The sequence below is a fragment of the Drosophila erecta genome, unplaced genomic scaffold (assembly GCF_003286155.1).
Source record: "Drosophila erecta strain 14021-0224.00,06,07 unplaced genomic scaffold, DereRS2 tig00000055-arrow-pilon, whole genome shotgun sequence".
Lineage (NCBI taxonomy): Eukaryota > Metazoa > Arthropoda > Insecta > Diptera > Drosophilidae > Drosophila > Drosophila erecta.
Window position 1 is genome coordinate 8,455,920 of NW_020825200.1, and position 22,001 is coordinate 8,477,920.

Consider the following 22,001-nt stretch of genomic DNA (forward strand, 5'->3'; position numbering starts at 1 on the left):
ATTTGCGTTCTACGTTCGGCGGGCACGAACCACAGATCCGATATTTTTCAAATTTGTATGCATAAATTCACACACAAATGCACAGCGAGGGTCGGGGGGTCAGTTTGCGTGGGGACGGGGACGGGGCAGGGGCAGCGGCAGGGGGACTGGGAGGCCTGGCCCGCAAACAGAACAAAAGAATCCAATCATTGACAGTGCATTGTGCCGCAGCATGTGCGCATCTGGCTTAGGGCAGCAGTTGAGGCTGGGCCTACCATGGAATCGGACGGAACTGGGCCTTGAGTGGATGGGGGCTATATCACACACACTACAGTCAGTGCAGTCACTGGTCGACAGTCACAGACACATGTCTACATGTCCATATGTCTGGAGTGGCGGCAGTCGATGAATGACGATGACGACATAGCGGGTGGCGGTGCAAATGGTCATGGGGTGGCCTAGGAGGTTCTTAGAGGCGCTAATAGTGATTGCTAGTCTTGCTAAACTACGTTTTGAATATCCAGATTTCTTATCATGTGTATTATCTTCTATCAGCATTACTTCAGAGCTCAATTGACTTAGAATAAGAAAGTTCACTTGTTTCTATACCATTTGACAGAAACTTACTTGAGCGTACTTCTGAACAAAGGGGAATTCATTGAATTATCAAGTTATATCTGTACTAAAAATATCAACAATTAACTTGTTTTAAATTTTCTACTTAAATTCAGCATGGATCGCCCCAGCTTAGGCAGTGACCACTCGTTGCGCCCCTCCTTGGATGTCGGGGTCGTCCCTCTCCCCATTCCCACATTCCCGGGAACTATCCCCCATGTCTCCCCATCCCCGTCTGTCATACTCCGCCGTAAACCCATAATGCCAGCGTCATTGTCATCGACGCGTCGTCGAGCTCCAACAGATGGCCAGAGGCGCTGTCAGGAGGGGGGTGGAGTGGGGAGCGTTGCAGGGAGATTTCCTTGAAAGGGGTTCCCTCTGAAATGGCCGGCGTGTACTGTTAGCTATTATTTTTCCAATACCACTTGCGAGGGACTGAGCTATTCCGTTCTCCGCTCTGCTGTTTTCCCACTAAACTGTTTATGGACTTGTTTTCGTTTATGCAGTGGCATGTTTTATGAATAGCAGAAATGAGCTTTTCTTTTAGGCAATGTAATTAGCAGCTATTGTAGCCGTTTAGCCATTTCGAACTTACAAGGTATAAGGGCATGAACAAAATGCTAAGATTATTCATTTTAGAAGTAATACAACAATAATACAATCTACTAACATGCTAAACCGAAAATGTGATGTATTTAATTGAACAAGGCTTTCAAGTTATTTCTCGAAACAAAATGCATTAGAATGCCTATTTGCAATCATATCATACTGATTAGGAGTTTCTCAAATGACCTCGATTGTGTTTCAATCCTAAAAGGGCTGATTCGTCACTCCCCGGGGCGCCCTTAAAAATGTAGAACCTCTTTTATGGTCAGCGATTTTTCGGCTGCGATAAAAGTCCCCCAGAGAATACTTGTCATGATATGGAATTTGAATGGCTGGCCCGATTTGTATGGTATCAGCAATTAGGGGAGGACGTTGTGTGGCTATACTTTTCCGAAACCAATTTAGTCGCTTAGGGCTAAAGCCCGTAATGCTAACTTAATACTTAATTCAATTAAAGTATATTGCATGGTTTTAGTAAGGGCAAGCAGGATGCGGTTAACTACTGGACTCGCTGAAGTAGCAGGCACCCACCACCTGTAGCTCACCTGTTGTTCCGTTTTCGACCACCTGACGGTTTTCGTAGGGAGTTCCGCACTTCCGGCAAGCTTGCGCTGCATTTTCCGCACTAAAATTGAAAAAGGGGGAGTTCCCACCGCAACGAGAAGACCTTCCGAGCTGCTCACCTGCTCAGGGCCAAAATCAGAGGTCCTCGCTCCCGCTGGGCGTGGAGCACTTGGAGCAGTTGGGCGTCGTTCAGCGGGACATCCTTCAGGCGCAGCGATGACTAATGGGCGTGGATGTGGGTGTCGGTTGGGTGTGGGGGCGTGAAAGTGTGGAAAAATGGAAACCAAACACTTTGGATTACATCACAAATCACTTAAAGCACATTTTATTACGGTAAAACACTTATATGGGAACGGCTAGGACTTATTCTAATTTGTCGTACACCCTTGGCCACTTTGGGAGCCACAATCGCCGGCTCCCTGCTCCTCCGCAGCGAGCAGAACTTCAGCATGTCGACGGTCTGAGGCCACGAACACAACTGACCCGAGAGATCTGTGGTATTTTTTAGGGGGCGTCTCTCGCAGATAGGGCTACACCAGATCGCAGATGCCGCGATTTAGAAAGACCTCCAGGCACGTGTTGTCCACTCGGTCGAAGAGCAGCGAGCCAAATCTCCGGGCCGTATAGTCGACGATCAGCACCATCTTGCAGTTGATGCACTTGTCGCGGTAGTGGAACAGTAGTCCCACCGTGGGATGCACCACATGATCGGCGTATCCGGGCGCGGAGCGGTACACCTGGTGGTTGCCCATCTCCACAATGGCCCTGGTGTTCACCACCACCTTGCTCCGTATGTAGGCGGGCAGCACCTCCAGCGTTCGCCGCACCTTCGACTGGGTGTAGAGCAGCCGGTTGAGGACGTGGCTGGGGGCGTTGAAGGTGTCGTTACTGTCTCGCCGGTGGAAGAATACGTTGCGGAAGACGAAGCCCGCGGTGCGGCCCTCGTCGCACTGGCGCAGGTAGTCCGCCAGGGTGTTGTGCTTCAGTGGCATCACCACCTCGTCCAGGTCCACCACTGCCGCGTACCGGAAGTTGTCCACCACATTGGCCCGGTAGACACAGTCGTTGAACTGCGCCACGATGCCGGCGTAGTGGACATCCTGCATATGGGCCTGCACATTCCACTCGAACACATCGGCCAGACCCATCCGCTGGTAGTGGACCAGAACGCGACGCACCTCCTCGCTGGCCTCCACGTAGTAGAAGTAGAAGTGGGTGGCACCCTGCAGGCGGTACATCTCCACGAACTCCACCAGCCGGAGCACGTTCGAGTAGTTCTCGTGCAGGGGACCCACGCACACGGAGATTGTGGGACGAGATCGCCCAAACATGTTGGTCATGTTGCGGGGATAGCTGTGCCAATAAATGGGAAACGGGTTAAATTTTGAACCCTTTAAACTTGGAGCTAGCTTATAATTAGGTATTACATAAAGATCCTCTTAGGCAGTGGACGCACCTGATCTGAATAAAGGTGGGACTTAGATGGCTGAGTCGATTGGACGCGTAAGCCAAGGCCACCGCCTGGGGAAGGCGCATGGCGGAGCGGCGGGAGGCGTGCAGCGGACACATGATGCTCCAGGCCGCAAAGGTGTTGTTGTGCACATCGTGCATGGGCCCCGCCTCCTCGGCCTTGATCTCCTGGCTAGAGAAGTCCGAGAAGCGCACGATGCAGTTTATCGAGGAGTCGCGCAGACGCTCCGGCAGAATGGCGAAGATGCGCAGCGATCCAATGGTCATCTGCTCCTCGTCCATGCGGACATTACCTGTGGAAATAGAAAGCAATTCAAATTTCAATTTATATAACAATGATGGTTATGATGGTGGTTGGATTGCTTTTATGGCAGTGTGCTTTTCATAAAATCAATACAAACAAAACTAAGATTCAAATATGTAAAGTGTATAATCAAAAATAAAAAGGCAGTCAGACGCTCATGAGTATGTATAAATAACGAAATAAAAAATGTATGACCTAAATTATAGAACCCTCTGAAAGCGTACACATTTATATAAATTCTAGGTGCTCCACTGTATGTTCCATGAAGAATACGCTCAGTAAAATGTACCAACCGTCGACGCAATCTCACCTACGATATCCGTCCTGGCATCGAAGTACGCCGAGTAAATCTCATGCCTCAGCGTGGTGTTCCCAATCCGGCGCCAACTGTTGGTGTAGTCCCAGTGCGGATTGGGCCTCCCGAAGATCAGCTGTCGCTGCGCCTTGGCCAGATCCTCGCGGAGCCGCTCGTTCTGCAAGAAAAGAACCAGGAAAGAAGAGTCATGAGTCACAGGATCGCTGCAGGACAAGAGGCATCCGCTGCACTCACAAGGCTCGAGCGCATGGAGATGTAGACCAGGACGAGCATGGCGCTGGCCACCAGGGCGGATAGCGCGAAGTACACATGCTGGAAGCGGTTCTCCGGGGCGGCCAGCATGTCTCGAGCGGGAACAACACTGCGGCAGGGACTCCGCTCCTCAGGAATCGCCGACGGCAACTAAAACTGTTTATTTATTTTCTAGCTGCGCGGCGCGGCGCGTGGCGTGGCGTGGCGCTACCGTCGACTGAGCTGCCGACGTCTTGGGTCTCGGCTCTTCTGATTCTCGGACTTGGGGCCCGGCTTGCCGTCTGCAGTCAACCCCAAGCGGCTCCTGTTGCTTATTTGCTTAGCTTTCTTGATGGCCAGCCATCGATTAGCGATAGCACGAGCTTGTGGTTGTTGCTGCCTGGCTGTGGGGCCGTCCCTCCAGTGTCATCACCATCGACTGCCACCCGTCCTCGGCGTTCTTTGGCCACCACCACACCACTACACCACCTTGGCACCACTGACCGACCCAGCCACAAGTTCACTTGGCGCCCCGCAATACGCAAATAATTATGGCTCATTCACACTGGCAGAAAGAAGAGCACTCTGCCCGATAGAGCTATAAATTATATGGTCTTAGTCCCACAGGTCCACCTTGAAATTTTCTAACAGAACAACAGATCACAACTGAGTGCCAAATTATCAAAGGCTTTATTTAAATAGAAGAAAGATGCTCGAGACATCTTCATTTTACTACTTATCTTTGGAAAATAAAAAATTATAAAAGTTACAAAGCTGATTTTATTTATCAATTCTATAGATATCCAATGCTGATACTAAAAGCATAGAATTTGAAATTTGTAATCTTTTTCATACGGTATGAACTAATATGAAACAGCAGGTCTATATATTCGTTTAGATAGCTATATCACAGTTCTAAGCCATTTTCTGTCGAGTAAATCAGTTCCCATGGCTTTTTTTCCGCAGTGCACTGACGATGTGGGCGGGGAAAGCGCTTTCCCCGATTACGCTTTTCCGCTTTTCTCCAGGACGCGAATGCAACAAGTTAATCAACGCACGCCTCGCATCAAACTGGCGCCTCAGTCCACAAACGCTGTCATCAAATGGCGGCACCCGCCGGCAGCGCAGCGGCTGCGCAGCAGCAGCGCGGCGGCAGAGCTTCGAGAGCCTTGTAAAAGTACTCCAGGCCCCCAAAAGTGGGTGGTGATGGTGGGGGTGGTGGGGGACTTAATAAATTGTACGCTTGTCTCACGATTGGAGTGTCCATGTCCATGTCTGCCGCTCCGAGTGAGTCAGCGTCGCTATTCCATGCTATTTTTAAGTTAATACGGCCAACATCCTCCACTTTTATTATTGAGAATGAAAATATATCAATTATACATAGAAGCATGGCACACACAAAGCGCCTTCCTTTTATTCGGACACATGTTTATGTATAATTGCCGCTTTTTATACATTCGTCATGGGCAGGGAATCGAAACTGAACGGAGGCGTTGACCATTTGATGCTGCTTTAAAAATAATTCCGGCACAGTGGGTCCAACTAGTGAACTAGTGGAATCTCATAATACTTTTTACATTGGTTGCTTCAGCATATGCAGCTCGAAGAACAATTTGATAAAGTCCCTTGAACGCGAATCCTTTGGTGCAACATTTTTTATATTTATGAACAGCCATATTATTCATAGCCATACACCATAGCACTTGCCGCACTGTTCACTTATTTTCACAACTTATTCGAATGAAAACAACGAATTTGTTTAGGTATTTCTTCAAAGTCGTTCTACGAAAGGCGAAATATTAATTATTCAAACCATTAAGTACTTTAAGGAGGACCGGATGTGTTTTGACAAGGTCAATTTGTAGCTAATAGAATGCAGCTAATTTGTCACACTCACTTGTAGGAATTTATAGCTGAAGAGAAGGAAAACATATACGAGAAAGATCAGAATGGCGAAATGCGCCACTCTGGGACGATGCCAGAAGGCAGGTATACGCATTTTCCCGATTAACCGGAAAATCGCGAAACAAAAAACACCGAACTACAGTCCAAACGAAGTGGAACTGAACTGAGCCCCAATGCGCCTGCCTGCCGTTGAGTTCTCGCTTTTATCAGCTCGGTTCCATTGATAAGATGTGCTATCATCGGAATTGATACGCACCTATGTACATACAGCATGTGCATGCATTGTGTGTTTTACAGTTTTGGAGAGTTGGAGTGTTTCACCGAGCAATAGCCGGTGGATTCTCTTTTAACGAACACTTTTGTGGATAAAAGAGATGCGATTAAACAACTATTATTTCAGTTGGTATGGTGACAAATAGCACAACATTTACGATTGAAAGCCGCCTATTTTCTCTTTCTTGAATTTCAGGAATTATATTTAAAAATTAAATTTAAAATTAATATATTGGTAGGGAATGTGGGACTTTAAATCCAGCTTAATTTTTTGATCACAAAAAGATGTAATACTGTACTAACCAATTATTGAATCCAATTAAGTACTGCAACATCTCCTTCTGGATTTTCAAAGGAGCAGCTGCACCTTTGGCTCATTCCCAGCCCGCATGCTGTCAGTAGTCAAATCATGTCATGCCACCAATTGATGATCCCACAAGAGTCCCAAGTGAAATTAAACGCAACCAGCATAACTGAACTACCAGTAGCCACCAAACTGGCACAGGAGCAGCCCAAAAACTACCCCAATACGAATACCCCCCATCCACATCCAAATCCGAATCCAAGTGCTTTGTTATCTGTTCCTTGAGAAAACAGTTGGGTGTAACACCTTTCTCGGGTGGATTTTCGCCAAAGGACCAATAGACCGAAAGATACCCCCAGGAGCGTGAGAAAGCGTGAGTGAGCCCAGCGAAATCTTGACTAATTACAATGCACTCAACTGGTAGCACTAGATCAGTTCGGTTCCCACAAGCGGAGTGGTTCGAGCCGGGGGTGACTTAACCCGGTAACCCTCCACCGAGAATCGGAATCCCAGAGCCAAGAAGTGAGGCGATCGCGGTGACAGTGCCGACATACCAGCATAAAAATGAAATAAGCATTTTCAATTCGATTCATTCCTTGGGCCTAACCCTCGTTTTATTATTGTTATGGCCCAGCGGCACGCACCCGGTTCTTGCTTCCCAGTATCCAGAATCGTAACCCCCATCCCAGACTGCTGGATTCCCCCTCTGCCGGCACGCCTGCGTCATGCGAAAGTATTCCATGGTGGTGCTATGGTGGTGGCTTTTCCATTTGGCACAGTATAAAAGACCGATCCGATCGGCATTGCGGCACAGTCCAGTGAAAAGTGCCGTAGAGTTACGACCTCGATCCCAAGATCGCTGAGCCGCCACTGTTGTTGTGGCGGCCTTAGCCGTTAGATAAAGTTCAATTAAAGATAATTAACACATTGCGAGGCAATCCCATGGAAATCTGTAAGTGCTCAATTTGGGAAATAATCGATCGAGAAAGTACAGCAGCTTGTTTCCCTTTCGCAGAAATACTACTTAAGTACAACTGTAGAAGCACTGAGCTATTGTACAAAGCAATCGACAGAAATATTTAAAGATAAAAATGTATTGAAATATTATACATCCACAAATCGAAAGTACATTACGATAAAAGCAGCTTGAACTAAAATACAACTGGTATTCAAGTTTATCCTGCTAATAGAAAGATATCAATCAAGAAGCACAGCTAGAAAAATACAATTGACGTATAAATAATGTATTTTAATATTCTCGAAAGTATATTACGATAAAAGCAGCTGGAACTAAAATACAACTGGTATTCAAGTTTATCCTGCTAATGCAAAGCTATTAATCAAGAAAACCAGCTCAAAAATATGATAACTACATAAATATATAAATAACTACAGAATTTTTTTGACACTGGACAAATGACAAAATTACTTAGGAATGACAACAAAAAAAGTCACGCGCTCATGGAACTATTCAAAAATTAAAACATTCAATCAAACAACAAAAATTCGAAACTGACAATCATTTGATTGATACACCGTCGACTTCAGCAATTTTCGTTACCCAGGCTGAATTACTACATATAATACCACATCAGATCCGGAAATTATCTTGATCCCAATAAGAAATCCAAATGCGTAAACAAATTGCCACGATGGTAGCGCTTCCAAGCAAACTTGGAATATTTCTTAAAAATAAGCGATCAACAATTGAACGTTTTCACGATGATCAACGCAACTATCAACAAAATAGCATCTTCCAACATTGAATACCAATATATTTTCCAGGCTTAAAAACGAAGCTTAGATTTAAATTTATTCGTGCCTTTTTAGTTTCCTAGTTTGCTTATTTTTTGTTGTGTTAATGTTTTTTGTTAAACAAATTTTAAAGCTATAAATTTGTTGGTCTAACAATATCCCTGACTAAGGTTTCCATTTCATTAAATTTTTAAGTAAAAGGAAAACATTTAGGAAAGCTTACTCAATGTATATTGCCAATAGCAAGGCGTGTTTTTGTTGCAGTGAATATTTTTATAAATTTTGTATACGCGAGGGCCCTTGAGTTTTACATTTTCATTGTTACATTTGTTTAAAAACTTTTTATTTCAGTTTTATTTATTTCATTAAAATATACCGGCTTTTGATTTTTTAAGATTCATAATTTTGGATTTGGTAAGTGTTTTCTTTTATTATTTATATATGTTATTCTTATAATTTATGTTCTCATTTATTTTAATTTATTTTTTGAAAATAATTTCATCGTATTGTTTTTTAAATTTTTTTGTTTTTTTTTTTTTTGTATTGTTGTTTGTTATTTTCTTTTGAGTTCTCTTTTTTCACCCAATATATAAGTTATAGTTTATTTATATATATTTCAATAAATTTATATATTTTTTATATATTCATTTGATTATTTTTTTCTCGCTGTACATTTTGTATATGTTGTATAATATAGAATTATATGTTTATTTTTTTAATTATTTATTGTTTTTGTTTAATAATTGTTTTTTGTTCATAGTATTAATATTATTCTTGGTTTATAATTTCATTACCGAGTATTATTTTGTTATGTTAACTTAATTTATGATTTTACTTTATTTTATTATGTTTAAAAATTATTTTATTCTCTGTTTCTAATTTCAAAACCGAGTATTATTTTGTTATGTTAACTTAATTTATGATTTTAGTTTATTTTATTTTAATTTTATTTAAAAAATTTTTTATTCTTTGTTTATAATTTCATTACCGAGTATTATTTTGTTATGTTAACTTAATTTATGATTTTACTTGTTATTATTGTATGTTTATCTTATATTTGTATATATCGTTTTATAGGCTGAGTAATTATATTCATTATTTTGTATTAGTTCGCTGTAAATTTTAAAATGTTTATTTTTTATGATAATTACATTTTTTGTAGTACGTTGAATTATTTAAAAATGTTAGGTTTTATTCTGTGTAGTCAAATTTTATTATATCTTATATCCTTTTTTTAATTTTATTTAGGAGATAAGTTTATTTTATGAAATAATTATTTGGTAATAAATATTTTTCGTTCTGATTTTGTTTCCATATAATTTTTTTCCACTATTATATATACTTTTTTTTAATTACCATTTTTTTTTTTTTTAGCTTTGTTATTATTATTATTTTTTTTTTTTTATATTTATTGTACAAACGAATCTTTAGATTCTTTTAAATTTATTTACATTGTTTGATTTCAATGGATTTTATATTTATTTATTTTGAGTCATCAATTTTATTTTTTCTGATTTTTTTTATGTTTATCAATATTATTGTTTTCCTCCGGTTTGTTTATTTATCTATAAATATTGTTATTCTTTTGCTTGTTTGTTTTTTCTCTGTTTTTTATTTTTTAAGTCAAGCTCTGGGTCTCCTCAAAAGAAGTTACTCAATAAAATGAGAAGTGAATGTATTACCTCCTAATTAAGCACTAAAAACTTGAACAATAAAGTGAACTCTGTTTCCAATGAAAATCGTCGCTTTGTTTCAATTTCCTTCAAAGAAAATTACTTATTGAGGATCTTTGAAAATGGTTTATTTGAGCAAAGCTGTGCCACACATAAATAGTTTCTTTGGAGACTTAGCTTACAATTACACATAAATACGGACGGTAGGTTACACAAAGCCCAGCCACGCCCACCGGGCGGGTGTCTCTCCCAGTCCCTGCACCGCATCCGTCCCTGGATTCGGATTTGGATGTGCTTCTGCGTCCTTGTCCAGTTACTGCTCAGCTGCGCCGGAACTTCCCTCGGCAGCTGTCTGGGCAGCTGGGATGGGCATGCTCTGACCCGCAGCACCACCACCATTACTTCCACCATTTCCGGCGGCATTCGCCGTGTTTCCTGGGCCATCCGACGGAGTATCCGCGTCCCGTTCGAGCAGATAGCTAACGCCTAGAGGACGTGGTCGGCCACCATAGGAAGAGCTACAAGGGGCGACAAGAGGGCAAGCCTATCTTAATGCCGTGACCGATTCCGAATCCGATTCCGTGCGGGGAACAACTGTGGGTGCACTCAGTAGCAAATAAATAACCTCATGGGTACAAGAATTCTTCTACCTCAAGGTAATTATTCTGAGAAAAGTGGCGGAAAAGTTGAATTTAGAAAAATAAAACAAAACCGTATAATGGCAATACTATTTCTCAGAATAATTGCGTGCTCAGTGTAACTGAATTTCCTATTCGCAAGGCCACTTTATTTGTCTGAGTGCATGGACGATGCTGTTGCAGGGGCAGCACCCACTGCAACTTACCTCTGTGCATCCCGCTCCCTGTCCCGTTCCCGTTCCCGCTCCCGACTGCCGCCGCTGCCGCTGCCGCTTGATCCGCTACTGCTGCTACTGCCGCTGCCGCTGCTGCTGCTGCTTCCTCCGCTGCTACCGCTGCTGCTCCCTCCGACCTTGTCCTGATCCCCCAAATAAGTCCAACTGCCAGCACCTCCATCCGAGCCCAGGACATTGGTGTGGCCGCCCACTCGCGAACTGTCGCTTCCAATGGCAGGTGAGGTGACCTTGAAGCCACCGGCATGGGGACAATTTCCGGAGATGCGTCCGCAGGGCGAACTCATTGAGGAGGAGGGTCGGGAGTAGGTGTAGCCATATCCCCGATTCCTATCGCTTTCATCCTCGTCGGTGGCAAAGTAATAGCCCCGGCCGGAGTTATCGAAACCGGACTGTCCCCTGGTGCCGATCAAAGTTGTTGGGCAAGCGGAAACGGAAGCGGTAGTCGGTTGGCAGCCAACGGGGCGGATACGGGATTTTCGGGCGGAAGTTAGTGAGTGCATTTGCAGTTGTTGGAGTGCATTTCGGATTTGTTTTTACGATTGGAGTTGCCAGCCGTGGAACATCCGCAGTGTCCACAGTGTTGTTGTTGCAGTTGTTGGAGTTGTGTGGTGTATTGTTCATGTTGTAGTTGTACATGTTGTTGGTGTGGTAGTTGTTGTTTGCGTGTTGTTGAGTTGTTGTATGAAAGTAGAGAGTAAAAACAAAAGGAACTCAGAGATAGGAGGCGTAGAGATACACAGATAGCTGACAACATGGATGTATAAACAAAAAAGAGTGCGACGATACCTGTAGGTTTCATCCCAAGGGCGATAGTTGCGAAAATCATACCTGGAATAGTAGCGATCGTACGGATCGTAGCGATCATAGCCGCCCGTCCTCGAGCGATCGTAGTAGCGATCTAAAAGGGTTATTAAGGAGGATTTTTCGATCGGTAACTCTTGGAATTGAAAAACATGTACATACCTCTGGAAGAGCCCTCGCTGTAGCGATCCCCACTGTAGTAGCGATCCCGGTTGTCGTATCCATATCCGCGTTCCCGATCGTAGGATCCTCCATAACCAGAACCCCTTCTATAGTCATCGTAGCCACGACCCTCGTAGCGATCGTAGGACCTCGGAGTATAGCGATCATCGTAATAACGGGAGCGGTCGTAGTAGCGATCGTAGTCCCGATCCCTGCTGCGATCATCGTAGCCGGAGTAGTACCAGGCACTACCTCGCACATCGTCGCCCGTTCGACTGGAGTATCCGCTGTAGTACCGATCTCGATCCCGATCCTCGTAGCACCTCACGCATCGCGACTGGCGGCTCTTGCCTCGGAGCACGGAGTCCAGGATTCCCACGCTCGCTGTAGCCAGCTGCTCGTCCTTGGGGCTTCCACCGGAACGAGCTTCCGGTCCTGGCACCGCTGCCTGGACACAGACGAGCAGCGCCAGACAGGATATCTAATACGGATATATGCGTAGCACAATGTATATTTAGTTTCGTCTTTTTATAATGTAGCTCTTATACATATGTATATTGTTAGAGATATTAGATGAGATGAGATAATAAACATAGGAGAAAATGCTGCCAGCAAAACACAATTTGTTGATTCGATGTTGAAGCCACTGATAAGAGCCTTTCGAAGCACTCAATTAGGCAGATATGTTCTATGGGCAAAAGGTAATTTGGCGCATGGAAAACTAAAAGGGAGCGCGATCGCCATTAGCTGATTGGCTTTAATTGCCGCTGAGTGCCCGGCCTATCGCAATGGACTAAGCCGGGGAATCAGCCAGCCAATGCATATCTCACGGTTCAGCAGCCAACTGGGCCAAAACAGAGTGCTCCGCGGCAGCCTCCGAGCGTAATTGAGGAGGGCTCAGAGCCAGGCCAGGCGCCCTCCGCCCACAGATGAGCACCAATAAAACGGACGACAACAGCGTGTGGCCAGTCGGCGTGAAATATGATCAGCTCCCCCACCGATTATGCAATGGATTTTGGGCCATGCCAGAAGTATGTGGCTCGGCACCAAGTAGCCAAGTAGCCAAGTACTCGGGGTTGGCCACATAGCATTGACATCATTTCCGAGCCCGGCTCATGGCTGCATGAATCAGATTTTGGGCTCTGCATTGGAATCGGAATCATAACTCGAGCGGTATACGCTGAGGCCGAAAAAATCGAGAATGACCAGCCCGGGCAGAGTTAATCATGGAAAATATTTTGCTAGCTGGCCGCCACGCTTTGTTAGCCAAGCATCAGGAACAACTTCCGGCCAGGCCGATGGTGTTGGCTTTGGCATGTGGGGAATGGATCGACGTGACTTGTCACTGACTCCGGCCAACTTCATTAGAATAATTATATTTCGAGCGAGTACCGAAAGGTGAGTATATGAATGTGGCAAATAGTTTTCTGTACGCCGGTCGTTGCCATCTAAAACGTATGAATGGGCTCCACTAGATATTGCTTTTTTTTTTTGGTCTGTCCAAATTTGCATACATAATCGTTATATTTCGGGGGTTGCATAATGGGTTCTACGAAAGTTGCATAAGACTTTTTCGGGGTCAGAATAAGTTTTGAGTCACACGATTAAGCAGAGCTGAGTTGGCAGGGGATGAATATGAATCAAACTATTGCTATAAGAAATCTCTTTTCAAAGGAAAACAATAATTGTCAGATTCTGATTTATGCTCCATTTAAAAACGGCTTTTAAAAAGATGTGAGGGTATATTGATATAAAAGGGAGCAGGCTCTTCAAATTAATTCAAAATAGGTGTATATGAGATTTTATGATACAACATTATATTGTATTTGCAATAATAGTCAATAAAATCTCTTTTTATCAAAATATACTATGTTTTTGAGAGTACTTCAAATATATTAACGTTTAAAGTTCGTTGAGTAAATATTAAGGATCATCACTTACAGAAAAAATTTTCAAAAATCAAGTCCGCATTAATTTAAATTTAAATTACAATTTATTTTTAACATTTCAATTTCAAAAGAAAAATTGGCATTAATATTAAGGGAACCCCACTTTAAAACTGGCTAGTTTCCCTGTTCCTAATTCTGTTCAGATATAAAGGATACCTCTGAGGTATCAAACTATGGAAACATCCTGTGGATGTAAACTACAAGATATCCCGAAAATTATATCACCACTAATGATTTTCTGAAGGTTTAAGTCTTAAACCAGTCCTTTGTGGAATTCCTCAGGTTCGAACTCACCAACATTATAGCACGCATGTTGTTGCCTCTTCAGCTGCTCCACCGAATCGATCACAAATTTAGCACCTGGCACGCGTTGTGCCTTTCCAATTTGGGGGTGAAGCCGAGGTATCCTTTCACACTGTATCACAACGAGCCAAAGCTTCTCGAGCTGGCGACAGACCGCGAATGATGTGGTCGAAGCCGATGGATCCGTATTTATCTGAACTCCAACCCGAGCTGTGCTTCTGCCCAAGCCGAGAGCACTGAACCGCGATCCCAGCCCCGGATCATCGTGGCTAATAGAGGTGGCTTGGTTTTCGGTGGTGGTGCTGCTGCTGACGGCTGTGGTTCGCTGGCATTCGTGGCCAGGGTGTTGGCAGCCAGTGCTTTACATTTTTAGAATTTTTTTTCTTTTTTCTTTTTGGCCGGGGACGGGACGTCGATTTGTCACTTCGCCTGCTCCAACACCTTGGGGCGTGCTGTGCTCTCGTTTCATGGTCAGTTTGGCATTCGGAGAATGACAAGGAGGATGTGCCCAAGAAACGCCTTGATTGTCTCATCGAGAAGCTTGCTAATTATGCCTCTGTTGCGTAATGCCCCGCGAACACTCCTGTGAAATTATCGCGGATTATTCCGGCTTCTCGGCATTTGAGTGACTAAGATCTGCTTTAGGTCTAAGCACGAGATTAGCATTTCCACCGGCAACTGGAACAACACGCTTTTCAGCGCTTACATAATCCGCGACCGTGACCATGAAAAGACTTTCCACCTGACGTCCCAACTGAAGAAATCTTATGCAGTCTGCCAGAGACTTAAAATACCCTAAAAGACTTTTAAGAAACAGTATGCTAGAATCAATTTCTATCATGGCTTACTTAAGAAGAAAGAACAAAATAATTTGTAATAAAAGTTTGCATTGTACACCTCACACCAGCTATTAGTAGTTTTATTCAAATATATAATATTTGAGGAATACGTGGGAGCTTGCGGAAATGTATTCACTAAATTTGCACTCTTTCATGCCAAAATTATTTATAGATGTATCATACTGCTATGAAATCTCAGTTATTAAAATTAATTACATTTCCTTTAAAACGCTTCTCTGACTTATTTTATTTTCCGTACGGAAGAACGTTCAAATAATACAGGTAAATCGTTAAAGTACTTAAATAAAATTTCTATAAGAGTGGAGGACCGTTGTATCAAATCAATTTGCCGAAGAAGAATCTCCGCTATCGAGCATGACAAATTACCTGAGTAGGGGTTCATCCGAGGTATAAAGGTGGCGCCATGGATCACCTTCTTGGTCTGCATGCTCACTGAACCCCAGGCAAAGGTCGTTGGCATTGGCCATAAAGAGCTAACCCACCGGCAAAAAACAACAACAGCCAGGCGACAAGTTTAATTAAACGATTTAATTTAGTTTTTACAAAGCGCGCAACAATCTGGCAGAATTGCTAGGCTCAGTTTGAGATACATATTCGATATGGTACTCGTAAATATATATTTTCTTGGGCTTTGGAGATTGCATCTAGTTCGCTTCATGGAAGAACAATTTGTGATGTGTACGTGTACTGTGCGATTTGTCTTCATCTTTGTATATGTGTGTGTGTGTGCCCTGGAGGGCGCAATAAGATCAACAATTAAGCTAATTCAACGATTCGGCTAAATACGAGTTATTGTCTCAAGTTGTACATACTTTATGGCCTACAGTAAGTACGTGTGTTTGCATGTGTGATACAGTGGCAGTGGTCTGTTAAAAATTTTGTAAATTAAAATTGATTTAAAAACTGATTAACTGAAGCATAAAATAGATATCACAATATTGTATATTCTATCTAAAACAATACATTGAATTACTAATACTTCGCTGGCAATAAATGAAATCACACAATTGTATAATGAAACGCAATAGATAAATAAGCTATAATGAGTAGAAAATCCTAGATATTAAAACTATATCACTGCTCTCCTTTCACACACTTTCAAGTAGAGAAGCCAAGCGATGGGGGAAACATGGGGCATAGTCGCGTATCAAGACGTAATCTTTGCGGCATTAGCCGCGGCTATATCATCCCGGAAGGCCAGGAATCCGAGTTGTGCGTGCGAGGCCTCGTTCAAAGCCCTCGATCGAATGCAGGCGCGGTACTGATCGGCTGTCAGGGAACTGGAGCAGATCTGTGAAACAGAGAACTTGGTAGATCCAAGGGGTTGAAATTGGATGGGTATGCCATGGGTATACCTTGGTGTGCCAGCGATGGAAGATGCCCGGATCGGTGGCCCTGATTATCTTGATTTTGGAGCGAACATACTTTCGGTACAGCATCACATCCTCGCCGCCCCAGCCCACAATCTCCTCCTCGTCGAAGCCGCGCACCTTTAGGAAGTTCGAGCGGTACTGGCACGTCATCCCGTAGCCAAAGTCCCGCCAGAATCCGGTGTCCCTCGAGATCACCAGCTGCTCCTCTTCGCTGGGCAAGGATTTGCCCTGCAGAGAGTACACCACATGCGGATTGTACAGGCTAAATACCACGGGGTAGTAGACCTGAGCATTTAACAGAAGTATTAATGCATTTAAAATGTATTTTTTAAATAGCAACTATATTTACCTTCTTTCCGGGCGCGGTATTCCAGCGACAGCGCTCCAGGAATTTGGTCGTGAACATTATGTCCACGTCACACATGAAGAGCAGCACGTCCTCCGTTGCAGGTTGAATGTGCTCTGCTCCCAGTCTTAATGCTTTGGCTGTAAGCAACATCATACATCAGAAAATTAAAAAAAACATAAATTTCTATATTTTAATGCAGACATTTAGAGAATTGCGCCAGAAACATTTAGAGGTATGCCACTTCCAACTCCGATTAAGATAAATTGAGTTATGGAGTCTAGAAGTTCAGCTTTGGGACATTTTTTATTTTTTTTTTGAATTACTCGACATTACACACCAGAAAAACTACAAAAAAAAATTAAAAAAAAATAAATTTCTAAATTTGAATGCAGAAATTTAGAGAATTGCTCCAGAAACATTTAGAGGTATGCCACTTCAAAATCCGATTAAGATAAGTTGAGTTATGGAGCTTAGAAGTTCAGCCTGAGTACATTGTTTTCATTTTTTCGAATTTGCACATCAGAAAAATTACAAAAAAATTCAAAAAAAATAAATTTCTAAATTTGAATGCAGAAATTTAGAGAATTGCTCCAGAAACATTTAGAGGTATGCCACTTCAAAATCCGATTAAGATAAGTTGAGTTATGGAGCTTAGAAGTTCAGCCTGAGTACATTGTTTTCATTTTTTCGAATTTGCACATCAGAAAAATTACAAAAAAATTAAAAAAAAATAAATTTCTAAATTTGAATGCAGAAATTTAGAGAATTGCTCCAGAAACATTGAGAGGTATGCCACTTCAAAATCCGATTAAGATAAGTTGAGTTATGGAGCTTAGAAGTTCAGCCTGAGTACATTGTTTTCATTTTTTCGAATTTGCACATCAGAAAAATTACAAAAAAATTTAAAAAAAATAAATTTCTAAATTTGAATGCAAATTTTTAGAGAATTGCGCCAGAAACATTTAGAGGTATGCCACTTCCAAATCTGATTAAGATAAATTGAGTTATGGAGTCTAGAAGTTCAGCTTTGGGACATTTTTTATTTTTTTTTTTTGAATTACCCGACATTACACACCAGAAAAACTACAAAAAAATTCAAAAAAAATAAATTTCTAAATTTGAATGCAGAAATTTAGAGAATTGCTCCAGAAACATTTAGAGGTATGCCACTTCAAAATCCGATTAAGATAAGTTGAGTTATGGAGCTTAGAAGTTCAGCCTGAGTACATTGTTTTCATTTTTTCGAATTTGCACATCAGAAAAATTACAAAAAAATTAAAAAAAAATAAATTTCTAAATTTGAATGCAGAAATTTAGAGAATTGCTCCAGAAACATTGAGAGGTATGCCACTTCAAAATCCGATTAAGATAAGTTGAGTTATGGAGCTTAGAAGTTCAGCCTGAGTACATTGTTTTCATTTTTTCGAATTTGCACATCAGAAAAATTACAAAAAAATTAAAAAAAAAATAAATTTCTAAATTTGAATGCAGAAATTTAGAGAATTGCTCCAGAAACATTGAGAGGTATGCCACTTCAAAATCCGATTAAGATAAGTTGAGTTATGGAGCTTAGAAGTTCAGCCTGAGTACATTGTTTTCATTTTTTCGAATTTGCACATCAGAAAAATTACAAAAAAATTCAAAAAAAATAAATTTCTAAATTTGAATGCAGAAATTTAGAGAATTGCTCCAGAAACATTGAGAGGTATGCCACTTCAAAATCCGATTAAGATAAGTTGAGTTATGAAGCTTAGAAGTTCAGCCTGAGTACATTGTTTTCATTTTTTCGAATTTGCACATCAGAAAAATTACAAAAAAATTCAAAAAAAATAAATTTCTAAATTTGAATGCAAAAATTTAGAGAATTGCTCCAGAAACATTTAGAGGTATGCCACTTCAAAATCCGATTAAGATAAGTTGAGTTATGGAGCTTAGAAGTTCAGCCTGAGTACATTGTTTTCATTTTTTCGAATTTGCACATCAGAAAAATTACAAAAAAATTAAAAAAAAATAAATTTCTAAATTTGAATGCAGAAATTTAGAGAATTGCTCCAGAAACATTTAGAGGTATGCCACTTCAAAATCCGATTAAGACAAGTTGAGTTATGGAGCTTAGAAGTTCAGCCTGAGTACATTGTTTTCATTTTTTCGAATTTGCACATCAGAAAAATTACAAAAAAATTAAAAAAAAATAAATTTCTAAATTTAAATGCAAATTTTTAGAGAATTGCGCCAGAAACATTTAGAGGTATGCCACTTCAAAATCCGATTAAGATAAATTGAGTTATGGAGTCTAGAAGTTCAGCTTTGGGACATTTTTTATTTTTTTTTTTTTGAATTACTCGACATTACACACCAGAAAAACTACAAAAAAATTAAAAAAAAATAAATTTCTAAATTTGAATGCAGAAATTTAGAGAATTGCGCCAGAAACATTTAGAGGTATGCCACTTCAAAATCCGATTAAGATAAGTTGAGTTATGGAGCTTAGAAGTTCAGCCTGAGTACATTGTTTTCATTTTTTCGAATTTGCACATCAGAAAAATTACAAAAAAATTAAAAAAAAATAAATTTCTAAATTTTAATGTAGTTTTTTAGAGAATAGCTCCAGAAACATTTAGAGGTATGCCACTTCAAAATCGGATTAAGATAAGTTGAGTTATGGAGTCTAGAACTTCGGATTTGGGGCATTTCTTAATATTCTTGAATTTCTACAACATCAAAAAAAAGACAAAAAAATTAAAAAAAAAAAAATTCTAAATTTGAATGCAGTTTTTTAGAGAATAGCTCCAGAAACATTTAGAGGTATGCCACTTCAAAATCGGATTAAGATAAGTTGAGTTATGGAGTCTAGAACTTCGGATTTGGGGCATTTCTTAATATTCTTGAATTTCTACAACATCATAACATCAAAAAATAGACAAAAAAATTAAAAAAAAAAAAATTTCTAAATTTTAATGCAGTTTTTTAGAGAATAGCTCCAGAAACATTTAGAGGTATGCCACTTCAAAATCGGATTAAGATAAGTTGAGTTATGGAGTCTAGAACTTCGGATTTGAGGCATTTCTTAATATTCTTGAATTTCTACAACATCAAAAAAAAGACAAAAAAATAAAAAAAAAAAAAATTCTAAATTTGAATGCAGTTTTTTAGAGAATAGCTCCAGAAACATTTAGAGGTATGCCACTTCAAAATCGGATTAAGATAAGTTGAGTTATGGAGTCTAGAACTTCGGATTTGGGGCATTTCTTAATATTCTTGAATTTCTACAACATCATAACATCAAAAAAAAGACAAAAAAATTAAAAAAAAAAAAATTTCTAAATTTTAATGCAGTTTTTTAGAGAATAGCTCCAGAAACATTTAGAGGTATGCCACTTCAAAATCGGATTAAGATAAGTTGAGTTATGGAGTCTAGAACTTCGGATTTGGGGCATTTCTTAATATTCTTGAATTTCTACAACATCATAACATCAAAAAAAAGACAAAAAAATTAAAAAAAAAATAAATTTCTAAATTTGAATGCAAATTTTTAGAGAATTGCGCCAGAAACATTTAGAGGTATGCCACTTCAAAATCCGATTAAGATAAATTGAGTTATGGAGTCTAGAAGTTCAGCTTTGGGACATTTTTTATTTTTTTTTTGAATTACTCGACATTACACACCAGAAAAACTACAAAAAAATTCAAAAAAAATAAATTTCTAAATTTGAATGCAATTGCGCTAGAAACATTTAGAGGTATGCCACTTCAAAATCCGATTAATATAAGTTCAGTTATGGAGTTTTGAACTTCAGCCTTAGGACATTTCTTAACTTTGTTCAATTTCAACATCAGAAAAATTACAAAAATATTAAAAAAAAATAAATTTCTAAATTTGAATGCATATTTTTAGAGAATTGCTCCAGAAACATTTAGAGGTATGCCACTTCAAAATCCGATTAAGATAAGTTGAGTTATGGAGCTTAGAAGTTCAGCCTGAGTACATTGTTTTAATTTTTTCGTACTTTTTTTTCATACATCAGAAAAACTACAAAAATGATATTAGGAACATGCAAACCCAACTGACACCAAATTACACTCAAATATAAAAAGGACGAGACACTGCAAAGTAAATCAAAATTGAAATATTAAAAGAAGCGTACTTACCCCTACTGAACGTCTCATTGAGTGCCAGGAACTGAGTCCTTTGTGTTCGTCCAGCCAGGCTCTTAGCTTGCCCCAATCCGCTAGTTCCAAAGTACACCACAATAAGCTCCAGGCGGCGATCCTCGAGCTTGGCGAACATCTGCAGGAAGCTGCGAAAGCTGTGCAGGCGTCCAGCCAACGGCAGTATCACGTGGATTATGGGCGGGCTGTGAGTTGGAGGGACACTACCATTGTCCACAGTGGCGGACAGCTCCGATAGCTGCACCGTTTGCAGAGGAGCGAAGGGTCGCATGACCAGGGCTCTCCGCACAGGACTCGCCTGGTGCTTGACACTCTGGAAGTACAGCTCGTACTGGGTGCCTGTGGTGGGTTCATTGCGGTATATGCCCTCGATAAAGTCATCCAGGGTGTATTTGATCACATCGGAGGCGTAAGCCGCTGCTGAACCAGCTCCCTTGGCTCGTATCCTCGCTGAGTGATTCCGGTTCAGGCTCTCCAGCGCTTTGTTTACCGCCTCGATGAGGTCACGTCGTCGATAGCCGATGGGCTTCTCCACCACGCGCTTTCCCAGGCCCAAGTCGATGGGATATACCCGGGTGAAGGTGAAGTGATTGTAGGGTATCAGCTCGTACTCGTTGTTCAGCGGCAGTCCATGTAGAATTTCTGCGGCGCCCACCTGCTTGCGAATATAGCTGCTGCAGTCGTAATGGTGACCCAGTGGAGCGGTTGGTGCACCCACGGTGGTTTCTTGCAACTGAAGACTGCCATTGGATGGCTTGGCAGTACTGCGATTATTCTGCAGAAAGAGGATTTGAGTGCGGAGAGCCAGGACCTCCTGTTTCAGACGCTCTATTTCCGCCTCCCGCTCGCTTAAGGTGTAACTGAATCCGCTCGACTCACTCGGATTATTGGCTTGAGATTCCTTCGTCGTCAGTTCATCGAATCCGCATTTCGTGAGCACCACAATTGAGGCGCCTGTCACCAAAGCGAAGAGCAGCAGGAGCCGCAGCAGCAACTTGGACACCAGGGAGTTATGCATTTTCCATAGTTCCTTACAAGATTTTCACCCTGTAAAAAATAAATGTATTATTTTTGTGTGTTAGTAGTTATCTATTTCAAGTAACTGTAGTAGGATATAATTTCATTTTAATTTATTGATATTTTACTATTAAAGCACCTTTAAGTT

The 22,001-nt window shown here is 41.2% G+C and overlaps 3 protein-coding genes and 1 long non-coding RNA gene across 12 annotated transcripts; 1 reads left to right on the top strand and 3 right to left on the bottom strand.

Moving 5' to 3' along the window:
* Positions 1 to 2,007: 2,007 nt before the first annotated feature.
* On the bottom strand, positions 2,008 to 6,593 carry LOC6542313. Of its 4 annotated transcripts, XM_026978413.1 has the most exons (5): positions 4,941 to 4,957; positions 4,089 to 4,729; positions 3,849 to 4,011; positions 3,221 to 3,527; positions 2,008 to 3,117 (listed from the first exon to the last, which is right to left on the bottom strand). In XM_026978413.1, exons 2-5 carry the CDS (start codon positions 4,194 to 4,196, stop codon positions 2,295 to 2,297), a joined length of 1,401 nt encoding a protein of 466 aa, XP_026834214.1. In that variant the 5' UTR covers positions 4,197 to 4,729; positions 4,941 to 4,957; the 3' UTR covers positions 2,008 to 2,294. The 4 variants fall into 4 exon arrangements, with proteins under 4 accessions (XP_026834214.1, XP_026834215.1, XP_015015057.1 ...); XM_026978414.1 differs by lacking the exons at positions 4,089 to 4,729; positions 4,941 to 4,957 and adding an exon at positions 6,567 to 6,593; XM_015159571.2 differs by lacking the exons at positions 4,089 to 4,729; positions 4,941 to 4,957 and adding an exon at positions 5,983 to 6,205.
* A 780-nt stretch (positions 6,594 to 7,373) lies between these two features.
* Positions 7,374 to 8,161, top strand: LOC113564073. The gene is made up of 2 exons (XR_003407767.1): positions 7,374 to 7,519; positions 7,583 to 8,161. It is a non-coding gene; the product is annotated as an uncharacterized LOC113564073 (long non-coding RNA).
* Positions 8,162 to 10,108: 1,947 nt separating this feature from the next.
* On the bottom strand, positions 10,109 to 14,246 carry LOC6542973 (mRNA cap guanine-N7 methyltransferase). Of its 6 annotated transcripts, none has more exons than XM_026979368.1 (5): positions 14,076 to 14,246; positions 11,833 to 12,313; positions 11,698 to 11,767; positions 10,840 to 11,265; positions 10,109 to 10,513 (listed from the first exon to the last, which is right to left on the bottom strand). In XM_026979368.1, the coding sequence occupies exons 1-5, from the start codon at positions 14,091 to 14,093 to the stop codon at positions 10,309 to 10,311; spliced, it is 1,200 nt and encodes a 399-aa protein (XP_026835169.1). In that variant the 5' UTR covers positions 14,094 to 14,246; the 3' UTR covers positions 10,109 to 10,308. The 6 variants fall into 6 exon arrangements, with proteins under 6 accessions (XP_026835169.1, XP_001969073.2, XP_026835168.1 ...); XM_001969037.3 differs by having other exon boundaries at positions 10,109 to 10,539; XM_026979367.1 differs by having other exon boundaries at positions 11,656 to 11,767.
* A 1,206-nt stretch (positions 14,247 to 15,452) lies between these two features.
* Positions 15,453 to 21,878, bottom strand: LOC6543177 (chondroitin sulfate N-acetylgalactosaminyltransferase 1). Its single transcript, XM_001969038.3, has 4 exons — positions 20,816 to 21,878; positions 16,667 to 16,803; positions 16,300 to 16,602; positions 15,453 to 16,235 (listed from the first exon to the last, which is right to left on the bottom strand). The coding sequence occupies exons 1-4, from the start codon at positions 21,852 to 21,854 to the stop codon at positions 16,092 to 16,094; spliced, it is 1,623 nt and encodes a 540-aa protein (XP_001969074.1). The 5' UTR covers positions 21,855 to 21,878; the 3' UTR covers positions 15,453 to 16,091.
* Positions 21,879 to 22,001: the final 123 nt, after the last annotated feature.

Bases quoted from the DNA above. Each gene is read 5' to 3' on its own strand.
- LOC6542313 (XM_026978413.1), bottom strand. From the start codon at position 4,196: ATGCTGGCCGCCCCGGAGAACCGCTTCCAGCATGTGTACTTCGCGCTA. The intron at 4,012-4,088 runs GTGAGTGCAGCG...CTTTTCTTGCAG, and splicing joins TCTCCATGCGCTCGAGCCTT to AACGAGCGGCTCCGCGAGGA. The intron at 3,118-3,220 runs GTGCGTCCACTG...TTATTGGCACAG, and splicing joins CCCACCTTTATTCAGATCAG to CTATCCCCGCAACATGACCA.
- LOC6542973 (XM_026979367.1), bottom strand. The intron at 11,768-11,832 runs GTATGTACATGT...TAACCCTTTTAG, and splicing joins CAGCGAGGGCTCTTCCAGAG to ATCGCTACTACGATCGCTCG. The intron at 10,514-10,839 runs GTAAGTTGCAGT...CGCCCCTTGTAG, and splicing joins AGGGAGCGGGATGCACAGAG to CTCTTCCTATGGTGGCCGAC.
- LOC6543177 (XM_001969038.3), bottom strand. From the start codon at position 21,854: ATGCATAACTCCCTGGTGTCCAAGTTGCTGCTGCGGCTCCTGCTGCTC. The intron at 16,804-20,815 runs GTAAGTACGCTT...TGTTGCTTACAG, and splicing joins CAATGAGACGTTCAGTAGGG to CCAAAGCATTAAGACTGGGA. The intron at 16,603-16,666 runs GTAAATATAGTT...TTAAATGCTCAG, and splicing joins ATACCGCGCCCGGAAAGAAG to GTCTACTACCCCGTGGTATT.